The following is a 24772-nucleotide window of genomic DNA, read 5'->3' on the forward strand; positions in this document are numbered from 1 at the left end:
ATGCCCCTCCACCCCACCCGATGTGGCCAAGGGTTTTCCTTCCAGCAGGGCCTCATGTACAGCGGGTGCGCCCGTCCGTGTGCGCACAGGCTCCCTTCCCTGCATACTTGAAGAGGCTCTCGGCCAGCAGAGGAATGCAAGCGTGATCGGGAAGATGAATGGGGAAGGGAGGCGCTTGATGATGCAGGGTGCGCATGGCAGGAGGAGGGGTGGGCTATGGAAAGACCCATCGCCAGAGCTGCCTGGAGGGACTAGGCCCAAGCTTGACCCGTGTGGCTCCGCTGGGAAGCCCTTTGACTCCGGCGGAGCCACGGCTGTCAATCAGGCAGTTTTCAATCCATGTCAGATGATCCCTGGGGGGCCCCTGCGCTGCCTCATAACCATGCACCGGTTTCCAGACACTGCCAGCCGCTGACACATGCCTGACCTCCGTTAACTCTTTCACGGCTAGGATAGAGGGGGAGGGGGGAGCAGAGAGGAGACCCGAAGAAGACTGGCTCGGGAGTTAACCCTTTGAGCACAGCGGCGCAGCCCACAGCATCTCCGTTTCCCCTCCATTGGTGAAATACCCGTTCTTCACGAGTGGGGGAGACTGTGCATCGATTCAGGTCCTGCTCCTGGGCTTCCCGACAGAGGATCTGGCTGCGCATACCAGACGCTGGGCTAGGCAGGCCTTTGCCCTGATCCAGCTTCTGATGTTCTTATCTAGTACATTGGTAAAATTGTCATGGAATTGTAGACTTGGAAGGGACCACCAAGGATCATCCAGTCCAGTCCCCTGCTAATGTTGTTGTTTAGTCGTTTAGTCGTGTCCGACTCTTAGTGGCCCCCTGGACCAGAGCACGCCAGGCACTCCTGTCTTCTACTGCCTCCCGCAGTTTGGTCAAACTCATGCTGGTAGTTTCGAGAACTGTCCAACCATCTCGTCCTCTGTCATCCCCTTCTCCTTGTGCCCTCCATCTTTCCCAGCATCAGGGTCTTTTCCAGGGAGTCTTATATTCTCATGAGGTGGCCAAAGTATTGGAGCCTCAGCTTCAGGATCTGTCCTTCCAGTGAGCACTCAGGGCTGATTTCCTTCAGAATGGATAGGTTTGATCTTCTTGCAGTCCATGGGACTCTCAAGAGTCTCCTCCAGCACCAGAATTCAAAAGCATCCATTCTTCGGCGATCAGCCTTCTTTATGGTCCAGCTCTCACTTCCATACATCACTATTTGGAAAACCATAGCTTTAACTATACAGCCCTTTGTTCAGGGCATATCCCAGATTCATACCTGAGTTTTAGGGCTGGTGGAATTCAGTTTTTAAAAAATAGAAGGAGCAAGCTTAGATCTGCCTAGAATTCCCCCCCTATGTCTCGCCACAACCACCCCCCAGGGGCAGAGGAAGGGGGTGCGGGGGGGTGGCCCACCCCGGATGTCCCCGAGAGGGGGTGACAAAATGCCGGGTGGCACCCACCGGGGGCCTGCAGCTCGCCCAAGCCACGCGTCTCTCCTGGGAATGACACAGTGGCTTGGGCGCATGCAGGCTCTGCGCTGCCCAAACGGTCTGCCCGCTGCCTCCCCCCCAGCTGTGGGGCAGCTGAGTGGAAGAAGGCAGGCAGACTCTGGAGGCCCCATGATGCGCCCCGCCCCTATGGGCGGCTCGCCCCACTCTTGGACGTGCCGCCCCAAGCAGCTTCCTCCACCGCTGTCACACCAGCCTCTTATCTTCAGGTCCACTACTCATCAGGAACTGAACGGAAAAAATAATTCAGCACAGAAACACGCTTTACTTTTCCAAGCACAATTCAAAGTGTTGGTGCTGACCTTTAAAGCCCTAAATGGCCTCAGCCCAGTATATCTGAAGGAGCGTCTCCGCCTCCATCGTTCTACCTGGATGCTGAGGTCCAGCTCTGAGGGCCTTTTGGCGGTTCCCTCATTGCGAGAAGCCAAGTTATAGGGAACCAGGCAGAGGGCCTTCTCGGTGGTGGCGCCCTCCCTGTGGAACGCCCTCCCACCAGATGTCAAAGAGAACAACAACTACCAGACTTTTAGAAGACATCTGAAGGCAGCCCTGTTTAGGGAAGCTTTTAATGTTTAATAGATTATTGTATTTTAATATTCTGTTGGAAGCTGCCCTGAGTGGCTGGGGAAACCCAGCCAGATGGGCGGGGTATAAATAATAAATAATAAATTATTATAATTATTACTACTACTACTACTACTTCTACTACTACTTGTGACCCCTGAGAGTCCTAACTTTGGGACAGGTCTAAGGGGGACACCACCCTGGTGACTGAAGTTTAAGTTAAAAACTGCTGTGCTATTGGATGAAAAAAGCGCACACACTCTTTGCTGTCTGATTTTATATGATTGCTGTACTTTCAAGTCTCTGGTCCTAGTGATGGGGTGTTAGGGGAGGGGTAGTACCTCTGGTGGGAGACACGTCGTGCTCATTCTGGGATAGTCTGTTCATCTTGGGTCCCCACCCTGCACTCAGCTCTCACCTGAGGCTCCTAGAAGCTGTCAGTGTGTAACAGCAGGCACATCCTGGGCAACGGCTTGACTCTCTGGCTAAACCTGGGGAGAGAAGCCAATGGGTCTCAAACCCTCAGTGCGCAAGGGACGTCCCCTGCACGTGAAGACAGGTTCTGGCAGATTGACCAAAAATGGGTTCAATGAATCAAGAAGAGGGAAGTGCATTGACAAGAATCAATCAAGAAGAGGGAAGTGCATTGACAAGAATCAAGAAGAGGGAAGTGCATAGACAGCATCTTAAAAAGCAGAGACATCACCTTGCCAACAAAGGTCCGTATAGTTCAAGCTATGGTTTTCCCAGTAGTGATGTATGGAAGTGAGAGCTGGACCGTAAAGAAGGCTGATCGCCGAAGAATGGATGCTTTTGAATTCTGGTGCTGGAGGAGACTCTTGAGAGTCCCATGGACTGCAAGAAGATCAAACCTCTCCATTCTGAAGGAAATCAGCCCTGAGTGCTCACTGGAAGGACAGATCCTGAAGCTGAGGCTCCAATACTTTGGCCACCTCATGAGAAGAGAAGACTCCCTGGAGAAGACCCTGATGTTGGGAAAGATGGAGGGCACAAGGAGAAGGGAACGACAGAGGACGAGATGGCTGGACAGTGTTCTCAAAGCTACCAGCATGAGTTTGACCAAACTGCGGGAGGCAGTGGAAGACAGGAGTGCCTGGCGTGCTCTGGTCCAGGGGGTCATGAAGAGTCGGACACGACTAAACGACTAAACAACAACAGAGGGAAGTGAGGGGCAGGTGGGGCTCATCAACTTGGGAAAGAAAACTCTGATCCTAAACCTCTGCTACCTTCTGGGATATATTGGGGAGAACTAGACTCTACACAAATCCAGAGTGGCGTCCCTAAAACGGTTGGATGGCGCCTTGCACGCCTCCTGCCGGCAGCCCAGCTGGTGCCAAATGTCTTGCATCAATAGGAGTATAGCATCAATAGGATATTGTATCTAGATCAAGGGAAGTAATAGTGCCACTATATTCTGCTCTGGTCAGACCTCACCTGGAGTACTGTGTCCAGTTCTGGGCACCACAGTTCAAGGAGGACACTGACAAACTGGAACGTGTCCAGAGGAGGGCAACCAAAATGGTCAAAGGCCTGGAAACGATGCCTTATGAGGAATGGCTAAGGGAGCTGGGCATGTTTAGCCTGGAGAAGAGGAGGTTAAGGGGGGATATGATAGCCATGTTCAAATATATAAATGGATGTCACATAGAGGAGGGAGAAAGGTTGTTTTCTGCTGCTCCAGAGAAGCGGACACGGAGCAATGGTTCCAAACTACAAGAAAGAAGATTCCACCTAAACATTAGGAAGAACTTCCTGACAGTAAGAGCTGTTTGACAGTGGAATTTGCTGCCAAGGAGTGTGGTGGAGTCTCCTTCTTTGGAGGTCTTCAAGCAGAGGCTTGACAACCATATGTCAGGAGTGCTCTGATGGTGTTTCCTGCTTGGCAGGGGGTTGGACTCGATGGCCCTTGTGGTCTCTTCCAACTCTATGATTCTATGATTCTTCCTCTTTCCTTTGGACCGCAGCAGTGAAGACAAGAGGATTTTTCTTTTCTCATCTGGGCAGCCCAGGGCCTCCCTACACACTACCCAGGTTTGGTAATGCAGCAAAAACACAGGAGGTAGCAGTTACCAGTTTCTGCAGCCCCGGCAGGTGCTGTGATTCTCCCGCGGTTTGCCTTCACCCCCGGAGGCACACTCCATTGTCTCTCAAGGCAGATGGATGCCAACCACAAGAAGTCTAGAAATGCAAACTAATCAGTAAATCTGATGTAGATATGACTCCTTTTCAATCACGGGCTCCAAAGCAAAATAAAGCAACACTGCCACCTGCTGGCCATGTAGTTACTGCACAATATGCTTCAGCGAGATGAGAAACATTTTTTAGCCTGAGCGCTACATGTTCTTTCCAGGGGTGGGTAGCGCCAGAGGCCAAAGTGGGTGGAGAAAGGAACATATATTTGACCTGTTTGTCATAGGCTGGTTTCTAAACACACACACACTCCAGATGTTTGGAACTGCAATTCCCATCATCCCTAGCTAACAGGACCAGTGGTCAGGGATGATGGGAATTGTAGTCCCAAACATCTGGAGGGCCGGAGTTTGCCTATGCCTGCTCTAGGAGAAAAGAAGGCAGGCCCCACAAGGATCTCGTTTGCAGAGATGATTGGTGGCGAGCTGTTTCTCCAGGCATTAGCAAGGTTCGATAAATTAATCCACCAATGGAGGCAAACTTGTTTTAAAATATGGGGCTGCTGTAAGGTTTAATTGGTGATCAGTTGGTGGTGGTGGTGAGTTAAGGGGGCAACCTAACCCCTTCTTTGTAGCCCCTGTAATCTGTTTATTTTATTATCTCAGGCCTTACCATTAAGCAGCTGCTTCCGGGTTGGCCTAACGTACTTTGCTGCCAGAGGCAAAAGTCAAGATGGCACCTGGCTCCCCATTGAGTGCCCAAAATTCAACTGGACTGCCAGCTGAATCTTAAGATGGAAGGATAGTGGCTTCAGGCATTAGACCAACTCTTACGTTACGAAGATGTCTGCAAACATGACATGAAGGCTGGCAACATTAGCTCTGCCAGATGAAAACCCTTTGCAGTCGGTTACAGGGCCTGGAGACAGACGGTCGGGTTGTGTTTCCATAGCAGGTGACCAGAGGAGGAATGCCCGCTGGGAGAGAGCGCAAAGAGTAGGAACGGCAAGGTGCATCATCAGCAGCACAACCAGATGCCTTCCTCTGCCCCGGCTGCAACGAAACATGTCTCTCCTGCATCGGTCTCTACAGCCACAGCAGGCGCTGTAATTCTCCAATGGCTTCACTTCACCCCCGCAGGGGCACTCCTCCAATGTCTCCCAAAACAGACGGATGCCAGCAGCAGCAGCAGCAGCTGGTGGCGTGAAAACACGTGCCACTACACCTGAGGCTGCAGACCAGATTGAGGGCCCAGGAGAGACCACACAGCAATGGAAGGGAAGACAGTGGTACCTCGGGTTAAGTACTTAATTCGTTCCGGAGGTCCGTTCTTAACCTGAAACTGTTCTTAACCTGAAGCACCACTTTAGCTAATGGGGCCTCCTCCTACTGCCGCACCGCCGGAGCACGATTTCTGTTCTCATACTGAAGCAAAGTTCTTAACCCGAGGCACTATTTCTGGGTTAGCGGAGTCTGTAACCTGAAGCATGTGTAACCTGAAGCGTCTGTAACCCGAGGTACCACTGTAGTTGAGGGCTGAGGATGAGAGAGAGAGAGAGGTGCGTGCTGCTGCTGAGCCCCGTCACCCGAGGCAGTCGTTTCACTTTGCCTAATGTCAGGAGCAGCTCTGGATGCTCCGGTGCATGGGCTTAGCTGGGGGGGAGGGGGAGTAGTCCCCCCCCCCCAGATCCACGAATATGGAAAAGCATTGAAAGCACAGCGGACGCTCAGGTTGTGATTCGCACGCACGGGTTGCAATTCGGTGCTTCTGTGCATGTGCGACCGCCAAAATCCGGAAGTAACCCCTTGTGGTACTTCCAGGTTTTGGCGGTCTGTAACCCGAAAAAACACAACCTGAAGCATCTGTAACAAGAGGTAATAATAATAATAATAATAATAATAATAATAATAATAATAATAATTTATTATTTGTACCCCGCCCATCTGGCTGGGTTTCCCCAGCCACTCTGGGCGGCTTCCAACAAAGATGAAAAGTACACTAAAATGTCACATATTAAAAACTTCCCTGAACAGGTATGACTGTACACAATTATCTGCCCCCCCCCCAGCAGAAACCTGCCCCCTGCAATGTCCTATTCACAAGGTATTTTTACCTGTGATTTCCCAAGAAATCAACAACTTTGGCTGCCTCCCCAAACAAAAATCTTGGCTATGCCCATGTTCCGGTGGCTGATTTTCAGATGACATGGCCAACTCTGCCAAGAGAGCTCAGACCGTGTGTACAAAGATTACCCAGCCCTCCTTCCCAGAAATTGATCTCCTTGGCGGAGGAGGAAATGAGAAAGGGTAGACAGATGGAAAAATGAAAATGATCAAGACAGGTGGGGAGAATGTGGGGATTGTCTGCCACCTGCCGGACTCTAAAACATCTGCAGCCAAGTGTTTATACAGAGAAGGCATGTCCAACAGGTCAAGTCTCCCCTAAAAGAAGCTCAGCAGCTCCTGGCAATGACAATGGGTAGATCACAGCCGGTCTTTTCATACTGTGAGTAGACTGCTGTCCCTTGGGAGTTGGACGTGCCTGATATAGGGCAAACTTTGGGAAACTGGGAGGGTTTAGTCCTGCAATTCTTCCCTGAGGATCTGAGAAGGTAAAAAGCAGGCACAGGTTGCCAGGTGCCCAGGAGGTTGTGGAAGAGCCAAAAGCCCTAAAAGGAAGAGAAGGAAAATAGGTAGAGGGTGTCAATACCTGCCATTGATGCCCCAAAGACCAACATGCCTTAACATCTCTTCTCTCTAGCCTCCTGTCACCATCAAACTTTAGATCAGCCTTCCCCAGCCTGGTGTCAGACAGATGTTCTGACAATTCCCACCAGCAATGCCATATGCGAACTGTAGTCCACCTCTGGCGGGGGCAAGCTTAGGGAAGGGTATTTTCGTTTGTAAGCTCCCAGGGGCAATGAATATTGCTTTCATTTTTATTTTTTGCTTATGCTCTAAAAAGCATAATGTGAATTGATGGTGCTGCAGAAGCAAGATCTACACAATTTAGCCAGTTGCCAAAAAAAATAAACCCCTGATCATCTCTTTCCACCCCCTCTCTTTTTCTGGTCTTCACTTACGGCATCTTAGTCCCTTCTTCCAGGCAGTGTGGTTCAGGGCACAGAATGCATGGTTAGGCTAGGAAGACCAATGTTAATAATAATAATAATAATAATTTATTTATATCCTGCCCTCCCCAGCCGAAGCCGGGCTCAGAGCAGCTAACAATAATAAAAATAACACAGCATTCTAAAATCAATTCAAAATCAAATTAATGGCAACCATTGGGCTAGAGTTCTGTGAGGATTACCAAAGGAGGGAGGGGGTCAGACTTTGCCTTGGCCAAAGGCCTGGTGGAACAGCTCTGTCTTGCAAGCCTTGCGGAAAGATGTCAATTCCCGCAGGGCCCTAGTCTCTTGTGACAGCACGTTTCACCAGATTGGGGCCACAGCTGAAAAAGCCCTGGCTCTGGTTGAGGCCAGCCTAACCTCCCTGTGACCTGGGATCTCCAAGATGTTTTTGTTTGAAGACCGTAAGGTACTCCGTGGGACATACCAGGAGAGGCGGTCCCGTAGGTACGAGGGTCCTAGGCCGTATAGGTCTTTAAAGGTTAAAACCAGCACCTTAAACCTGATCCTGTATTCCACCAGGAGCCAGTGCAGCTGGTATAGCACAGGGTGAATGTGATCCTGCGGCAAGGACCCCATAAAGAGTCTCGCTGCGGCTTTCTGCACCCACTGGGGTTTCCGGGTCAGTCTCAAGGGCAGCCCCACAGAGTGAGTTCACCCTCCACCCGGAATCATTTAGCCTTAATGTACCTCACTGGGCTTACATCAGCCTCTAGCTCTTTGGAATTGGGGATAGTTTCTTGCTTTCATAGAATTGTAGAGATAGAAGGGGTCGCAAGCGTTATCTTGTCCAACCTCCTGCAGCGCTGGAAGCTTTTACCCAACGTGAGACTCGAATCCATGACTCCGAGATTAAGAGTCTCATACAGATGCAATAGGGGAGCTTTGGTTTATCAAATGGTTAAGTTTTATCTTGCTCTTTTAGTATCTTTCTTTAAAGCGCACCTTCATGGGCTGCTTGCTAAATGTGCAATCAATTAAGTGATTAGTCACCTGTCCTTAAACAAACCGATCAGCGAAAAAAATATTTAATCAGCAATGAAGAACCATAATAACAGGCTTCAGCCCCTAAATGCAAGTTTTCTTGACAGTTGAATTGCCTGACATTTTCCTGTGACCGTCATTTGCTTTAACCATTTTTAACGCAGACTCTCTTAAGTTGTTGCAACCTGCCCTGGGACGACATAAGAAACTTCAATCACGATAAATACATAGGGTAGAGTGGGGAAGATGAGATATCGAAGAGGCAGCTGGCCCAAGACAGAGAAATTACTAGTTGCACTACCCTAGTCCATCCTGGATAGCTCAGTTGGTTAAAGGGTGGTGTGAATGATGCCAAGGTTGCAGGTTCGATTCCTGTATGCGACAGATGCTGTATGTTGAACACTAGGGGGCAGCACTTGAGTTACAGAATACTCACCAGGCAAGGAGTGAAGAAGCCATCAGAAGAACTTGTTCAGAGTTCACAGGAAGAGCTCAACCTCCTAAGAGACATCTTCTTGCTAAGCAGAAATTGCTGCACACACAGAACGCTGCGTAGGAAACTTAAAATAGAACACCTGCAAGTCAAGGGAAGCAGGCCACACCCTCAGCTGTTTGGCTCCTCTTCTCCTTGAACCCGTTTCCATCCCAGTGTAAGAGCTCTGTCACTTTAAGAACTGGTGGCTGAGTTTGCTTCTTTTCCTCCTCCCTCCCCATCCCTTTTTCCTTTCGTGTTGTGCCTTTTAGATTGAAGACAGGGTCCGCCTTTGTTTTTGTATTAATCTGTATGCATCTCTTTGGCTTTAGAGGGAAGTAAAAAATGCTTCTAATAAGTAACTTTTAAATTCTTTTTAAAAGGGAGCCAGCCCCAACTTAGCCTCGTAGGAACAATCTACAGCAAACCCCCAGGACCCCAAAACAGCTTTCCCAGTTATGGTTGTCAAAACACAGGTCCTTTTCAAAAGAACCATACACTTCAGGATACTCTACATACATTTTAAAAATAAGCACTTCAGGGCTAGTAGCAGCAGAATCAGAGCTTTGGGAACAGGTTATTCAGCTAAGTTTTACTCAAGCAGACCTACTGGAATTAATGGGTCTTAGTCGTGCTCATTAATGTCTCTGGGCCTACTCTTGAGTAAAGCTTAGTTGTGTGTTGGGAGAAACAGCTGAGCCTCACAGCAACATGCCTGGGATGCTATCTGCCTTCCTAGTGGAGATAAGCTTAGTGCAAGAGGTGCTCTGTATGCGAAATATCCCTTCTTGGGAAAGATCTTGCTCTGGATGTTTAAGGCTAGAGGGCATTGCTTATATCACTCCTCTTTGACAGTGAACACTGTTGCATATCCAGCCTCTGCTCCTGACATAGTTCTCTGCTAGGGCATCACAGGCTGGTTTAGCCCTCAAATGTAGGATTCGCACCCACACCTGCTACCTTTTGGGTAGAAGAAAACAAACAGGCTTTGGTTCAGGCACTTTTCGGTGCTTACGCATCCGGGATCATCAAACAGGCTGCAAATTATCTGTCACTTGTTCAACAGACTTTGTATAGCGCTAAATTGTAGGTAAGGGACATGGGTGGCGCTGTGGGTTAAACCACAGAGCCTAGTACTTGCCGATCAGAAGGTCAGCGGTTTGAATCCCTGTGGCGGGCCGACCTCCCGTTGCTCAGTCCCTGCTCCTGCCAACCTAGCAGTTCAAAAGCACGTCAAGTGCAAGTAGATAAATAGGTACCACTCCAGCGGGAAGGTAAACGGTGTTTCTGTGCACTGCTCTAGTTTGCCAGACGCGGCTTGTTCATGCTGGCCACATGACCCGGAAGCTGTATGCCGGCTCCCTCGGCCAATAAAGCGAGATGAGTGCCGCAACCCCAGAGTCGTCCGCGACTAGACCTAATGGTCAGGGGTCCCTTTACCTTTTAAATTGTAAGTAAAACCTCGAAGCAGTTTAACAAAGGCGCTTGGTCTGTAGCATTTACTCTTAGGTCTGACATTTGCTCTTAAAACCCCAAATTGAGACTCTAGACCAGACTTTCTCAACCTTGAGTCCCCAGGTGTTGCTGGACTACAACTCCCATCACCCCTGCTAGCTAGGAATGATGGGAGTTGTAGTCCAACAACACTTGCGGGCCCAAGATTGAGAAAGGCTGGTCTAGACAGCGAGCACCATCTTCTTTCCAGCTCAGCAGACAGCAGCCTCAAACAATCAGAAACTTTGTTTGGAACCTACAGCTTGGCTCAGTAATTTTCTGTGCGGGTCTTTGGTGCTAACTTTTGTCAATCCTGGTTGACTTCCCACAACATACAGGAACTTGTTAATAGACGGCGCTTATATTAGCCAAGAAAAGGGACGCGTGTGGCGCTGTGGGTTAAACCACAGAGCCTAGGAGTTGCCAATCAGGAGGTTGGTGGTTCAAATCCCCGCGATATGGTGAGCTCCCGTTGCTCGGTCCCTGCTCCTGCCAACCTAGCATTTTGAAAGCATGTCAAAGTGCAAGTAGATAAATAGGTACCGCTGCAGTGGCAAGATAAACTGTATTTCCGTGCGCTGCTCTGGTTCGCCAGAAGCGGCTTAGTCATGCTGGTCACATGACCCAGAAGCTGTATGCCGGCTCCCTCGGCCAATAAAGCGAGATGAGCACCCCAACCCCCGAGTCGGCCATGACTGGACCTAGTGATCAGGGGTCCCTTTACCTTTATATTAGCCAAGATATCAGAGTGGGTGGGAGTTCAATTCCTTCCCCCATCTCCACAGTTCCAGAAAAGTAATTGTAGCTAAGCAATTTAAGCTCTGCATGAATCTCCTTTGGGGCAGAATTGCAAACAGCACCTTTCTTTAGTATACAACCATGAGGGCTAGAGACCCACGTCTTAATAGTTTGACGAACGGAAGCTGCTGTTCTCTGCAGGATGAATCAGAGTGCAAATTTCAGCACTCTTCTGGGAAAGATACGAGAGCAGAGGCTTACTTTTGGCCCTCAAAACAACACACTGCCACATGTCAGACATGCACCTAGCAGACCCACATTTAAACCAGGACCACCCAGTTCAGCAGAAGGGGTTGGTGGGACCAAACAAAGGAAGGTGGCTGAAACCTGTTTCTTCGTCAGGAGTTGCTATTTCCTCCTTTGGACGCCTTAAACCATTTGCTGTATTCAATGCTGCCAGCCCCTCTCTGCAAACGCGGAGGTTCCCCTACTGTGCCGAAAGACAGCTTGCAGCTAGCAAGATTTTCTCCGCAAGAGACAAAGAGGCAGGAGCAAAACAAAGGATGCGTGCGTGTGATGTTGTGTGCCTGCATGTGTATATGGGCGCTTGTCGAGAGACACGGTTTGGAGGGAGCATTTTCCTTTTTTTTTTTTTACAAGATTGGTTTATTAACTATGATACATATCACATAAGGCCTTTAAGTTTTTACACCATTCCCATTGAGACACATACAATACTCTGTAGCAAATACATGATTTTTTTTCTTTAAACTCAGCAGAAAAAGGGCCTTCTTTTTTTTACTTTTTCTTTTTTTGCCCAGAGCTTTCAACATTATCATGCACTAATTGGATTGGCCTGGGGAAAAAGAACCACAAATTGTTAAGAATGTCTTTTAAAAGAAGCATAAAAAGGAAATATTCTATCACCAATAACTAAAGGATGTTGTTAGGCTCCTAAAAATACAGAGAAATAAGCATTATACTTTTCTTTACATACAGATCTTTCAATATTTCTTGTTTGTTTCTGTGAAGAGTGTTTTGGGCACATACTTAGCTGGAACTACTACACATTTTATTACCATTAAATTTTTTTTTCCTTCCTCTTCCGATTCCAAAAAACTGTTAATTCAACATATATAGAGGTAATTTTACATGTGAAAATACAAGTACCGGGAGGGGAAATTATATAAGCTGAGTGCAGAAACTAAACTCAACTTTTCAGGACAAGTTTAATTCCCATACAATTTGAGAAACAGATCGGGCTTTTTTTTTTTTGAATGTACACAGGGAGAAAAAAGTTTTTTATTTATTTAAACAATAACTTATGCCCTGCCTTAAACTACATTTAAAAATACAATATTTCTATCGTATTTTGATTTTACAGAACAAGGGGTGGGGAGAGTTAAACCTAACAGTTAAACTAGGACCTATGATAGAGGCAGTGAGAGGCGAGGCAGTGCTCCTCTCCTCCCCTGGACCTCTACAAAAGACTATTCAGAGTTTTAGACAGAGACAGATGTTGTGGGTTGCTGGGGGGTCACTGTTTTGTCTGCAGACCAAAGCATATCCCACCGGCCAGGCATCAGAAACCGAGGAGCAGAAACCAAGACCAGGTGTACAAAAACGCGAAGTCATGCTTAGAACGTTGGCTGCTGAGTCACAAAAGTCAAGGAGGAAAGATCTGGACAAGCGATTAAGAACAAAAAAGAATTCCCCGGTGGGGTTCCTTTAGCGAATGTAAAAATTAAAAATGCACACGTTAAGTTAGCCGATAGCAGAGCTTTGGCAGCCTTGAAATGTTTGTCATTTCAACCACAGCAGCAGCTGGATTTAGTGTTTGTGTGTGTTTTGAAATGAAGGGCGAGTGGTGCAAAATTTTTGCCGCTTGTCTCCCGCTTAAAATAATCACAGAACAGCAAAGCCCAGCAATCCTCTCCAAGGGGGGGGGAGGGGTACAGCGGGGTAACCTTTGGCACCAAAAGTGTGGCCTTCCAAAGCACATCCCGGCGAGTTTCCACGAAAACCCTCCCATTAGGGCAGGTGAACAGTTCAACCTTCCCCCGGCCCAGTGCCCTCTGGGGGGTTTTGAGCAGCAGCTCCCATCAGCCCCCTGCCAGCTTGTCCAATTGGCACAGAGGTTGCAATCCAGAGAGCGACAGGCTTGGGAAGAACGAAGAGGGCTTCAGGAGGCATGGGACCATATTTTGCAGCCTTGGGCAGAATGCTGTCACGAGAAAGCTGGATCTACCAAGACTGCGACTGAAAACGCCCCTACGGACTCCTAATCCTTTCGTGACTGCTCCTCTCTGCCTGTATGACAGCCCAAGCACGCATGTCGTCTCAAATGCAGAAAAAGCTGGGAATATTTGCGTACGCGTGGCATGATGCTGGGCACCAAAGTGGGGCACGAGTGCATGCAAAGGAATGGCACAGCTTAGGCAAATTAGGGGTGTCGGGGGTAGGATCTCAAGTCTTTTAGCAAGTTACCAGTCAATAAAACAAACCCCAAACCCGTCACTTGTAACCAAAGAGACTTACACAGGTAGTTTGAGTAGGAACTAGATAGCACTTATCTCAAAAGGAGAAATGGCAACAGCTGAAGCACTTTGCTGGGTAGATGTGCAGGGGCCGCCTGGTCTGACATTTTAAAAAATGGCCCCTTGGTTCTGCAGTCTACATGCCTTCCAGCGGGCTGCGCCACCAACCTCGCTTCTCCAGCAGACTTTTCAGATGACCTCGTGGATTGTGGAATGGTAAATCCTACGGGGGAAGCCACCATCGCCCGAAAAGAACGACGGGCATTTTCTCCCTTCTACACGACGCATTCTGAGGAAGGGGCAGGATCGGGGGAAAGCACAACTCTTCTTACTGTCCACCTTTCCCCTTTTTGAGAGCAGCAACTGAGGGTGGAATCACAAGGCCAGATCAACAACGGTAGGGCGCCAACCAGCACACTGCAACCCTTTGTGCCTGCCCTGTCCAGTTCTGTGTGTGCTGCTGTCCTCACAAAACAACAGCATGTGGGTTATCATCTTGCAGCAGCAAGCGATAATGAGGCTGTATCGGGAGTTTCAAGGTGCAGCAAACTGATGGGGTTTGAGGCGGGTTAAGCTACCCTTCATTGATCGAGATAGCAAGGAAGAGCACCCTGAATCTAAACAGCTGTTCATTAGAGGTCCTTCGGACAGAGGTGTTTGGCATTAGACCCGAAGAGAAGGCACAGGAAAACACACTGCATATGCAGCAGGAATCACCAACCTGTCCCAGGCAGAAAGCCTACATTATTAGTTGCAACGAGTCAACGCTCGCCCAGCCCGAGACCACAGCAAAACACGGCGGAAGCAAGGTGGAAGGTTGGAGGGGATCTTCCCCAGCCCTTTAGGGTTATGCATGCATAAAGGATAGTCTGCTTTCCTTTTAACAGTCTAAACAAACCAAAAAGAGTTTGTTATTTACACAAAAGCTTCATTAATGCATGAGAATATTTTTTTTTAAAAAAAAAACTTGTAAGGAATGCTCGCAAGGGATGCTTTCAAGCACACAATCCTGACATAGATACAAATTTTAAATGTGGTTCTAAAATAAGGAGTACATAATTCAGCTTATTTATAGGAGGGAGAGAGTTTGCTGAAGATTGGGCTCTGGATGCCGGAAAGAGGGGGGGGGGGATAAAGGTGGAGGGGTTGTGGTTTTTAAAAATTTTGGGAGGGAGAACTGGGGTTTCCCTCCCCATCCTACTGAAATTAACACAAACATCCTTGAAATGCTAAAACTAGCAATAAACCACAGGTTCTGCTTTAAAGTGCGAAGAAACAGAAAGGGTGGCGTAGGGGACTGCTCCCTTGTGACCTCCCAGGGGTACCGTGGAAACTCCAGTTAAAACTGCCCTGTTACTAAGTAGATTCCTCCATCTTCCCCACCCCACAAATTCGCACACACACACGCACACACACACACACACACATTACAGGACAGTTTACCAGGCACTGCTGATGTACAGCCACCATTCTTCTCAATGGTATCTGCACAGGAAATATTGATTGGTTATCCCTAGTGGTTTCAATTCTTGCCTCTTCCCTGCACAACGCTCCCCCCCCCCAAACGATGCAAGGAAAGAAGCCGAGGTCACACAGTAGCAAAGCCGGGAGGCACTGCATGCCCAACATGCACCCCGGCTAGGAAAAGACCACAGGTTTAAGGGTTGATATGAGCATACCGTGGCTCCAGGTGTGGGAAAAGGACAAGGGGCCGTGCACGGAGACAGGATGCACAAAACAGCAGAGCCAGGGCAGACACACACACACACATACACACACACACACACCGCATGGAGAGAGAGAGGCAGGGAGGGAAAGGGGCAGAAGCAGCTCGGTGACAGGTCTACAACGAAGGTCCAGGCTCCAGGCATGGCGATAGGGACTCGTGGCCACTTTCAGGGATGCTGGGAAGGCAGCTAATTCTAGTGGTTTAAGGTTGCGCCTGAAGGTCTCAAGAACCTGCCGTCAAATTTATCCTACCATCCCATGGCATGGCCACTCCTCAAGCCACCTTTATAATGGCAGCAAAGCGCAGAAATTAGTGAACCGAACCCACAAGGAGTGACTGGACCAGCCACCCCAGGAAACCGCAGTGTGGGGCTTTCTTCTGTTAGCCTGCCTCCTCTGACTCTGGGTTTGGAGAGGGGGGGCGGGTGAAATTCACTTGCATTTCCCTCCACTTCATTCCTGCACCAGCTTTTATCCTTTAAAATGTTTCCACCAGCAACCTTTGTTTTTTTTAAAAAAGCCATTGTTCTATAGCCGCACCACTTGCTCCCAACCCCATACGGCCCACATACACTCGCGCACAAAGATTAACAACAGTGTTTCTGTCAACATAGTGTTCTAGAGGAATTAAATCCCAAGTCAGACAGCAAATCATCGTTTGTGTTTGCAAAAGAGACACACACACACACACACACACACACACACACACACACATGCCCTTGCCTCACACTCTCCCTTCAATTAAGTGCAAACACCAATATTTTGCGTGAGGCGGAAAGTGTGGGTGTGTTTGTAGTGTGAGAGATATGTTAATGATTTGTCAAATAAAGATAGCAGAACCAGCCAGACTAAACCTGGACTGCCCTCACCCCCCCACCCCACCCTGCCAGGGAGCCTCTGCCACACACAAATTCTCTGCTCAAGTAAAAAGGAGCCATTGTCCCAAACTACTACTTTGCCAGATTAAAAACAACCCAACCAGCGGATGGTGGCGATGTTTTCATTTCTTCCAATGTTCCTTGCCATTGTTTGTTTTCAAGGTTAGTTCCTTCCCCCTTTACGATTGGCCGACACTTAAAAGTCAGGAGAAATTTACATTCCACCTTTGCCAAAACATAAAAAGCCTCTCTTTGCAGATGTGTTGGTCCAGACCTTCTGAGCAGCTATGCTGGGACGGTGAGAGTTGGTCTAAGGTGAAATGGTGGTCTCCCCAAAATAGGTGAGGAGGTGCCCAGCGGTGCAGAACAAGTCCTTGGTTGCAGATTGTGGAATGTGTTTGGGGGTAGCGGCTCCACATCTTGCCAGGATGTAGCAGGTCTTCACTGTCTGTGTACGGGAGAAATCCCCCAAACACTCGTCCAAAGCCAACTCCCCCCAGCTGATCGCGGCAGTGTTCGCGTGAGTTCTACAGGTTTGCTCCAGTCGGAACTGATCAGATCCAGCATTCAAAGAGAGGTCCAGACCCCTCCTGCTCAAAGGAATGTCCGACGTCATCCCTGACGCAGCAGGCCCTTCCGTTCCAGGCACTGAGGCAGAACCAAGGCGTCACATGTGTCCAATACTCCAGCTCGCCCCTGAAGTTTGCCCAGCTGAAGTTTGCAACCAAGTGGCAGGGGAGGGGGACGGGGGGGAGGGCGACAGATGACAGGGTTGAGTTTCCAGTCTCTGTTCCGCGTGGAAGAACAGGAGGAGACCTCGATGTCCTCTTGTGCCCAGGGTTCACAGTGTGTGCTGCTCAGCCTGAAGCTGTGGGGCGAGAAGGGGCTGGAGGGGAGACTGCGGCGAGGGGGGAGGAGGAGTCTGTGGAGGGGACGGCTGGGCCATCACAGGTGTGGAGGACAGGAAAGGCGTGCTGGCAGGAATGGCAGAGGGAGAGCTGGGCATGGCCCCGGGAGGCTCAATGATGGGCCGATTGTAGAAAAAGAAAGGGCATTGATGGATGAAGAGTTCTATGATTGTCTGATAAATACGAGTAGCAGTGAGAGCATCCATGGTGCTGAAGTCGGGCCTCATCAGGGTGGGCCAGAAGCAGATGGAGAGGTTTTCACTCGTCATCAGGTTGGTTTTGTTGTTGTGGCTTACTCTGCAAAGACACGGGAGACACCAACGCACAAGGTTAGCAAGGCCTGCTCAAAACCACAGGGGAGCTGTGGGCTACTGGGCAAAGCGGAAGGTACACTCTACGCTTCCTGAAGCAGGGGCAGAAGGGTCTAGGCAGCAGCTGCACACATCAGGGACTAAGTTGTTCTCAACCCAGCCTGCTGCTACAGGACAACTGCCTGCCCGGCTGCATGTGTGTCTCCTGGTATCTCAGTTATGCTCTTATATTACCACACATAGGTAGGAAGGTAAGGAAACATAGCAACAAGGAGTGTGGTGCTGGTAGTGACCAGGAACAGGAGGGAGAGTTATTGGAGCAATGCAGGGGGAGAGATGAGACAGCGTTGGTTGAAGGTGACAGTTAGATTTGCTGCAGCTGGCAAACAAAGAGGGTCCTAAACATTAATCGCTTTTTACTCATGCCAGTCAGAACGGTTTAAAAAAATGGCAATGAGATTATTTTGCCTCCTTTCTTTTAAGAGTAGAACAGGGCTGACTACAAAATCACTCCAGAACTGAAACACACTCAGATTAAAACAGGACTCCAAAGATACACTCAAAGCTATACAAGAAGAGCGGAAAACCTCAAAATCCTTTAGTCATCTTGTTTCCCCCGAACTAGCGAGCTGTCAAGAGCGCTGCCAAGAACGCACCTTCAAGTGTTATAGGGCCACGGTGATCTGTATCAGTGGCTGTGAGAACCGAACCAAAGGGCTGGTGGTGATTTGGGCTCATTAACTGGGACTCTTAAGAGCACAGCCTTGTGAATATGACCTCTGAAAAGCAGCAAATGCCCCCTGGCCATGGCTAATGAAACTGGGGAGACAGCAGGCCTAATACAACCTCTGCCAGAGCATGGCTGCCAATTTCTGGAGGAGCAGGATTTACCAAACTTAATGAGACCCCTGATAAATGGAGGCTTGCTTAATTGGGAGAAACGTCAGGGAACAGATTCACTTCAGGCAGGCTCCACTGCCCCATTGTGGCTGTGAAATGACCCAACGTTAGCTTTACACAGCTCCAGTGCTTGTTAAGAAACCAACAGCTAAAACTAAGGTGAGATCCACCCCCCCCCCTTGGATCTCAGAGGGACAGAAAAAACATGCGTTGAACATACTTGCTCAAGTGAGAGATAACGTATTTGAAGACCTCATAGTTCTCCTTGGGAAATTTCTTCAGCACCTCTTTAAGTGCATGCAACTTCTGCTCTCTGTCATTGATCTCTGTTTAAAGGGGAAACAGACCGGAATTCACCATTTTACAAGGTGCAAACAGGCATTCATGATCTCCAACTACCCAAGTGCAAACTCAAAAAGCCTGCAACTGATGTTTAAGGAGTAAATGCAGGAACACAAATCCTACAAGCCCAACCACCACCACCAACAGCACTCAACAGTCCTTTGTATCCATCAAACCCAAAGAGCACAGAGGGCTTCATGGTAGAAGATCACAGCTGATTTGCAGGTATTAAAATAATTTCTTTTTATTTTACCGTGACAGGTACCAGACCACATTCAGTTATGCCAAGTTGCATTTCTTCTGCAACAGTCTCCATTTGCAATTGTTATCTTCATATTAAGTTTGAACCAAGTTATTCATATTTGGGGCTTATAACTGCTGGGGAGTTAAAATACAATGAAGCTGAGGTTCCTTTTCCTTGCCTCAGTTTATAACCAGCTCTATTAAACCACGAAGGCTAGAAACTTACATTTTTTAAGAAAGAAATGAAAGATGAGATAATCAGGGTATTAACCAAGGCCCACAGGGCTATTACTCATTCCTATTCTAAAGAGAGACTCTTTTTAACATTAAACAGTTTGACAGGTCAATCTTTTTTGATGTGTTTTCCTTCAAGATCCAAATACTGGTAAGAAAATCTCTGCTTCCTGTTTGGTTTCCAGGTTTCCAATGTGGAATCATAACTATGTCAATTTCCTACACAGGTAGCAAACTTTCCTACAAAGGCCTCGGTTCGCTTATAGTGTGCAAGCATCACAGGGGTAATTCTAACAGCTGGGCAATTTACTTGAAAAGAGAAGATTATTACTTTTATACATGTCACAATGCCACAATAAGAAAGGGGCAAACACCATCTTTCAGAAATCCTCTGGGAATTACTTCTACAGCAAAGGGTCCCAAACCTCACACGACTTCGACAGACTAAAACAAGCTCAGTACAAAGTCTTTCCCAAACTCTGAACGCGTCTGAAATGGACAGAAGAAACATTTCAGACCCAAGGCAGTGTCTTAGATTTGCACCAAACTGAAACACAAAGTTGCTTTTCAAAGTATTTCTGTGACTAAAATGTGACTCTTTGGTCTTATGGGGTTTTTCTGCCCCATCTTTAAAAAAAAAAAAAAAAATCAGAAGAGCAGCTCTATGTAAAACCTGATTTCACAAGAGCAATCTCTGGAGTGGGAAGCCATGAGGAATTGCCCAGCCTTTGCTTGTGTTAAATTCAAATGAGGGAAACATCTCTAGAATGCACATACGTATTATTGGTTTACTAATCTGGAGCTTTGATCAATTGCTGAATTTTGCACACTTTTTGCTCATTTTGTATCATGTGGGTTTTAACTGTATTTGTTAAACTGCTTGTTTATTCCTGCATTTTTTAATTACTGTATTTGATGGTTCTACTGTGAAAACCACTCTGGGTTGGACACTTAATAGCTGAGCCAATTTGCTTCAAAGTGTGTTGTTAATTAACCGAGTGGGTTCTGAAACAGAACCAAATAGGGTAGAAATATCTGTTTTTGTCACGGACAATCATCCAGTCAGAAGGCATCCATGTCATGGAAACCTATTCATATTTTTATAGCGAAATACAGCCATAGGCCACTATTTATACCAATGAACACATCCAGTAGAGACCTGTGACACACCTGCAACCTCAATCCATACAGTGGCTCTGGTCAGACCTCACCTGGAGTACTGTGTCCAGTTCTGGGCACCACAGTTCAAGAAGGACACGGACAAACTGGAACGTGTCCAGAGGAGGGCAACCAAAATGGTCAAAGGCCTGGAAACAATGCCTTATGAGGAACCGCTAAGGGAGCTGGGCATGTTTAGCCTGGAGAAGAGGAGGTTAAGGGGTGATATGATAGCCATGTTCAAATATATAAAAGGATGTCACATAGAGGAGGGAGAAAGGTTGTTTTCTGCTGCTCCAGAGAAGCGGACACGGAGCAATGGTTCCAGACTACAAGAAAGAAGATTCCACCTAAACATTAGGAAGAACTTCCTGACAGTGAGAGCTGTTCGACAGTGGAATTTGCTGCCAAGGAGTGTGGTGGAGTCTCCTTCCTTGGAGGTCTTTAAGCAGAGGCTTGACAACCATATGTCAGGAGTGCTCTGATGGTGTTTCCTGCTTGGCAGGGGGTTGGACTTGATGGCCCTTGTGGTCTCTTCCAACTCTATGATTCTATGAATGGTGTTATTGGGGAGATGTTTCGCATTTTTCACTAGGTGTAAAAGGCTCTGTTTTAAGTGAACAAGTATCTCAATTTCTCCTCCACAAGTGCTACCACATGGGACTCTGTGCAACAAATTAATAGTTAAAAGTAAAGGGACCCCTGACCATTAGGTCCAGTCGTGACCGACTCTGGGGTTGTGGCGCTCATCTCGCTTTATTGGCCGAGGGAGCCGGCGTACAGCTTCCGGGTCATGTGGCCAGCATGACTAAGCCGCTTCTGGCGAACCAGAGCAGCGCACGGAAACGCCGTTTACCTTCCCTCCGGAGCGGTACCTATTTATCTACTTGTACTTCGTGCTTGCAAACTGCTAGGTTGGCAGGAGCTGGGACCGAGCAACGGGCGCTCACCCCGTCAAGGGGATTCGAACTGCTGACCTTCTGATCGGCAAGTCCTAGGCTCTGTGGTTTAACCCACAGCACCACTCGCGTCCCTAATTAATAGTTACTGCCCTCTAAATTAATTGCATCCAAAGGCCTGAAGTAAAATGTCACCCAGCAGTCATTCAGACCAACTCCTCTCTTTTAACAGCTGCACTCTCTCCTTTGGGGCAGCCCCATGCAGTATCAGAAGCCATCTTGCTTTAACGTTTCCCCCAACCCAATTCACTTTCCAAAAATATTTTGACCATGACATCTCCTCTGCTGTAGACTGTGTTAACAGGACTGTGCCAGGGCAGTTCAGAATTGGTGACCTTAACAATATTAGCAAAGGCTTATATATGTGCTAAAAGGTTGAAATAATGTACATCCTGCTATTCCCAAGCATGTTCAAAGCAGGCTACCAAATGCCCCAGCAAGCTCATTTTACCATGTTATCAAAATCTGTCAAATGGTCTTGAAAAGGCATTCGTCAGGCAGGCTATTTTTGGGGTGGGGTCAATTTTTGAAATATCCCATTCATCTCAAAGGGGCACACACAGGAGAATTTATTAAGTGGATTAGCTCCTCATTTCAGAGTTGTTGCCTTTCTGCTCTGAAGCCCTTCATGCAGCGTCTAAGATACAGCAACCACACTTTAGGTTTTAAATCAGTGCAAACCAGGGATGTGAAACCTGTGTCCCTCCAGATGTTGTTGAACTACAACTCCCATTGTCCCTGACCACTGGCCATGCTGGCTGCAGGGTGTGATGGGAGTCGGCGTCCCAACACATCTGGAGGGCCACTCCTTGTGTAAACGGATACATGACAAAAACCAAGAAATTTCTTCTTAAGACTAGTAAAAAAAAAGGGAAAGAAATCCAGAAGGTGCTGCTTCAGGCATTCACACACACAATGGAACTCTTTCCCATGCTATTTTATTTTCTCGCTCTAGATGTCGCCATGGCAAGGCTCACCTCCATTCACTAAATCCCCTTAGGGAGAAAGCATTATTTTAAAAGGAAATGTTTTAAATAGCCCTGTCAGAAATAGTGAACTACAGTTCTTGGGGAGAAAAAAATATTTGGTCAAGTTTAAAGCTGATCCACTATCCCCCTCCCTGCATAATTTGTGCATGCAACTCAGAAAGAACCACAGCATTACACCTGATTTTGAAATAGGAACATGAAGGAGAAATTAGTTTTTAAATAGCACACTCACTGATGGCATCAGAGTGCAGCAGTCAAGAGTGGTCCTCCAAGGATTTTGTACTCACTGCACTGGGAGGTACAGGACTCAAAAGGAAATTCTGCAACTCCATCATTCCATTTTTTAAAAATGTAGACCCTGATTCCCCCCCATCATCTGTGATTCCCCCCCCCCATTAAGGTGGCAGCCTACTAAGTATTGCCAATATTTTATCAACAAGAGCATCCCATAATACATCGCAGTCTAAAGAATGGAAGACTGGTGAGCAAAAAGGATGGATTAATAGGACAGCAAGAGTCTTCAGAACCATTTCCTAACATACTTGCCATAAGCACCCATGATGTTGGCAACATCACAGAAGTGAAATAAGATAGAGAAATATGGAATTAAAACCTGCGCACATGAGTCAGCAGTTATGAACATGGGTTCCCAAACAGAAGGAATGCCAAATCTGATGCTAAGTGAGAAATGTGGGGGAAGATTAAAAGGCTCTCTAATAAGGGGAAAAACAATGCTTTTCATCACCAACTGTTGCATACTCACTGTGGGCCTCCACCAGTTCATTCTGCATGTTGTAAGGTACCAAAGGGTCAGGCAGTTCTGAGAAAAAGCTCTTCATGGCTCCAGCTACGGCATTCACAGTGAAGTCCTTCTCTGCAAGGTCCAGATTGTGATCTACAAGGTGCAAATTTAATGGTTACACCTTGCAAAGTGCTGCCAGGGAGGCGCACACATTTCTGAAATTTGTTACAAGTATCAGATCAATTAATTAATTAATTAATTAATTAGTGAAAGAGGATGATCCTGGGTATTTACCAAGGGAATTATGTCAACTACTGTAGTACAGCAGAGGTACATTTATCTGTGTTCGTAAGGTGCTGGTTGGGACTTGGGACTAGTGAGACATCTAGAACTTCTAGCAACTGCATATTGAGTGCACACAAACTCAGATACCATTGTGATAGTCAATGAGGGCACACCACTTAACATTTTAGATTTGTAACCAGCACTTATATGACTAGGAGAATCAACACAGAGACTTGCATTTCTTCCACTGTTGTGCAGAGATCCAGAAATACAAATGTGCATAGTTCTAAGATGCTTTGCTCCATCCCACATAAGAGAAAATGGACGAGACTTACCTTGATCAAACTGCCGCTGTAAACTTTCCATCTCAGACTTGTTTCCACTCACCCGATAGATACCTTCAGTACCCAACCCTGGTGAAAGAGAAAGAAATTGCACTGATCAAAAGTGCAGATCTAAAGGCAACATTCAACAGAGAAGAAATGTATTGAGGAATAGAAATGTTTTGCCTCAAGAAAATAAAATTGTCCAAATGCTCCCCAGGCACATGAGGCCTCCCTCTTGCTGAAGAGTCCTGGATATGTCTAGTGCCACATGTACACCACCTTGGGTTCCATAATGGAAAAGGGGGGGGGGGGGAGATATAAACATAAGGAACAAGTCAGATGAGGCACACAACACAGCTGACTTTTATTTTCTCTCAGTACAATAATTTGTTAAAAGGAAGGTACAGCTAGAATTCCAGAAGTAATAGAACTCTACACACAATGCAAACTAGAAGAAAAAAGAGCTAGAATTGTGGTCTGCAAGTATCTCCCTTTCTACTCCTCCCTCCACACACCCCAAGCAGCTCTAACATCTTATAAAGTGATGTTATGACAACCACTTTCAAGAAAAACAAGACAAATACAATGAACAGAACTCTGTGCAAGAAAATCTAAAATTCTCCCATCTATTAGGGCCTCCTGATCTCAAAGGAATTGGGAAAAGGCCCTGTGGCCCTCAGCCCAATTTTAAAAGCCTCTGCAAATGAAAAGTTCGGACCTCTGGCAAGAACCATCTGCTCCTTCTGGGTAGGAAGAGGGGTGAGGGGTGACCTCACCAATTTCCTGCCCCTTGTACCGTTGGCATGCAGTGTCTGACAATTACCCCCACAGGGAAAAAGAAGTTGCCCACTTGTTCTAAGGTACAGTGAATTCAAGTGATTAAGAATCCAAGCTTGCCTTTGGGGAAAGCTCTCTCTCTCTCTCTCTCTCTCTCTCTCTCTCTCTCTCTCTCTCAAGTCCATATGTGTCCATCTCACAGGGCTGTTGAGGATCACATCAATATAAAAATCATTAAGAATTTTAAACCCTTTAACTATATAAATGCCAAGTCTTGCTATTACAATGCAGGCTGCAGGTTGTTGGGTCATTTTAAAGACATAAGTTATACACCTGAACAGATATTCTTTTAAGTAAGTTGTTTGCTATTTTAAATGCTGCTCGCAGCATCTCTGAACTGCAAAATAAAGCAAACTAG

General features: G+C 47.3%; 1 protein-coding gene and 1 long non-coding RNA gene across 2 annotated transcripts in view; both read right to left on the bottom strand.

Annotated features, from left to right (window-relative positions):
- Positions 1-1105: 1105 nt before the first annotated feature.
- Positions 1106-24772, bottom strand: part of LOC309346269 — a 242295-nt gene continuing 218628 nt past the window's right edge. Inside the window, exon 3 of the long non-coding RNA XR_014158547.1 lies at positions 1106-1176. This is a non-coding gene — a long non-coding RNA (uncharacterized lncRNA). The remainder of the gene's footprint in view (positions 1177-24772) is intronic.
- The window catches only part of ARHGAP35 (Rho GTPase activating protein 35), an 89916-nt gene continuing 77980 nt past the window's right edge, over positions 12837-24772 (bottom strand). The window contains exons 4-7 of the mRNA XM_081868647.1: positions 23587-23664; positions 22988-23119; positions 18520-18625; positions 12837-17385 (exon numbers count right to left, since the gene is read on the bottom strand). Coding sequence (XP_081724773.1) covers positions 17022-17385; positions 18520-18625; positions 22988-23119; positions 23587-23664 — 680 coding nt within the window. The 3' untranslated portion in view covers positions 12837-17021. The remainder of the gene's footprint in view (positions 17386-18519; positions 18626-22987; positions 23120-23586; positions 23665-24772) is intronic.

Source organism: Podarcis erhardii (genome assembly GCF_964252035.2).
Source record: "Podarcis erhardii genome assembly, chromosome: 7".
NCBI classification, from domain to species: domain Eukaryota; kingdom Metazoa; phylum Chordata; class Lepidosauria; order Squamata; family Lacertidae; genus Podarcis; species Podarcis erhardii.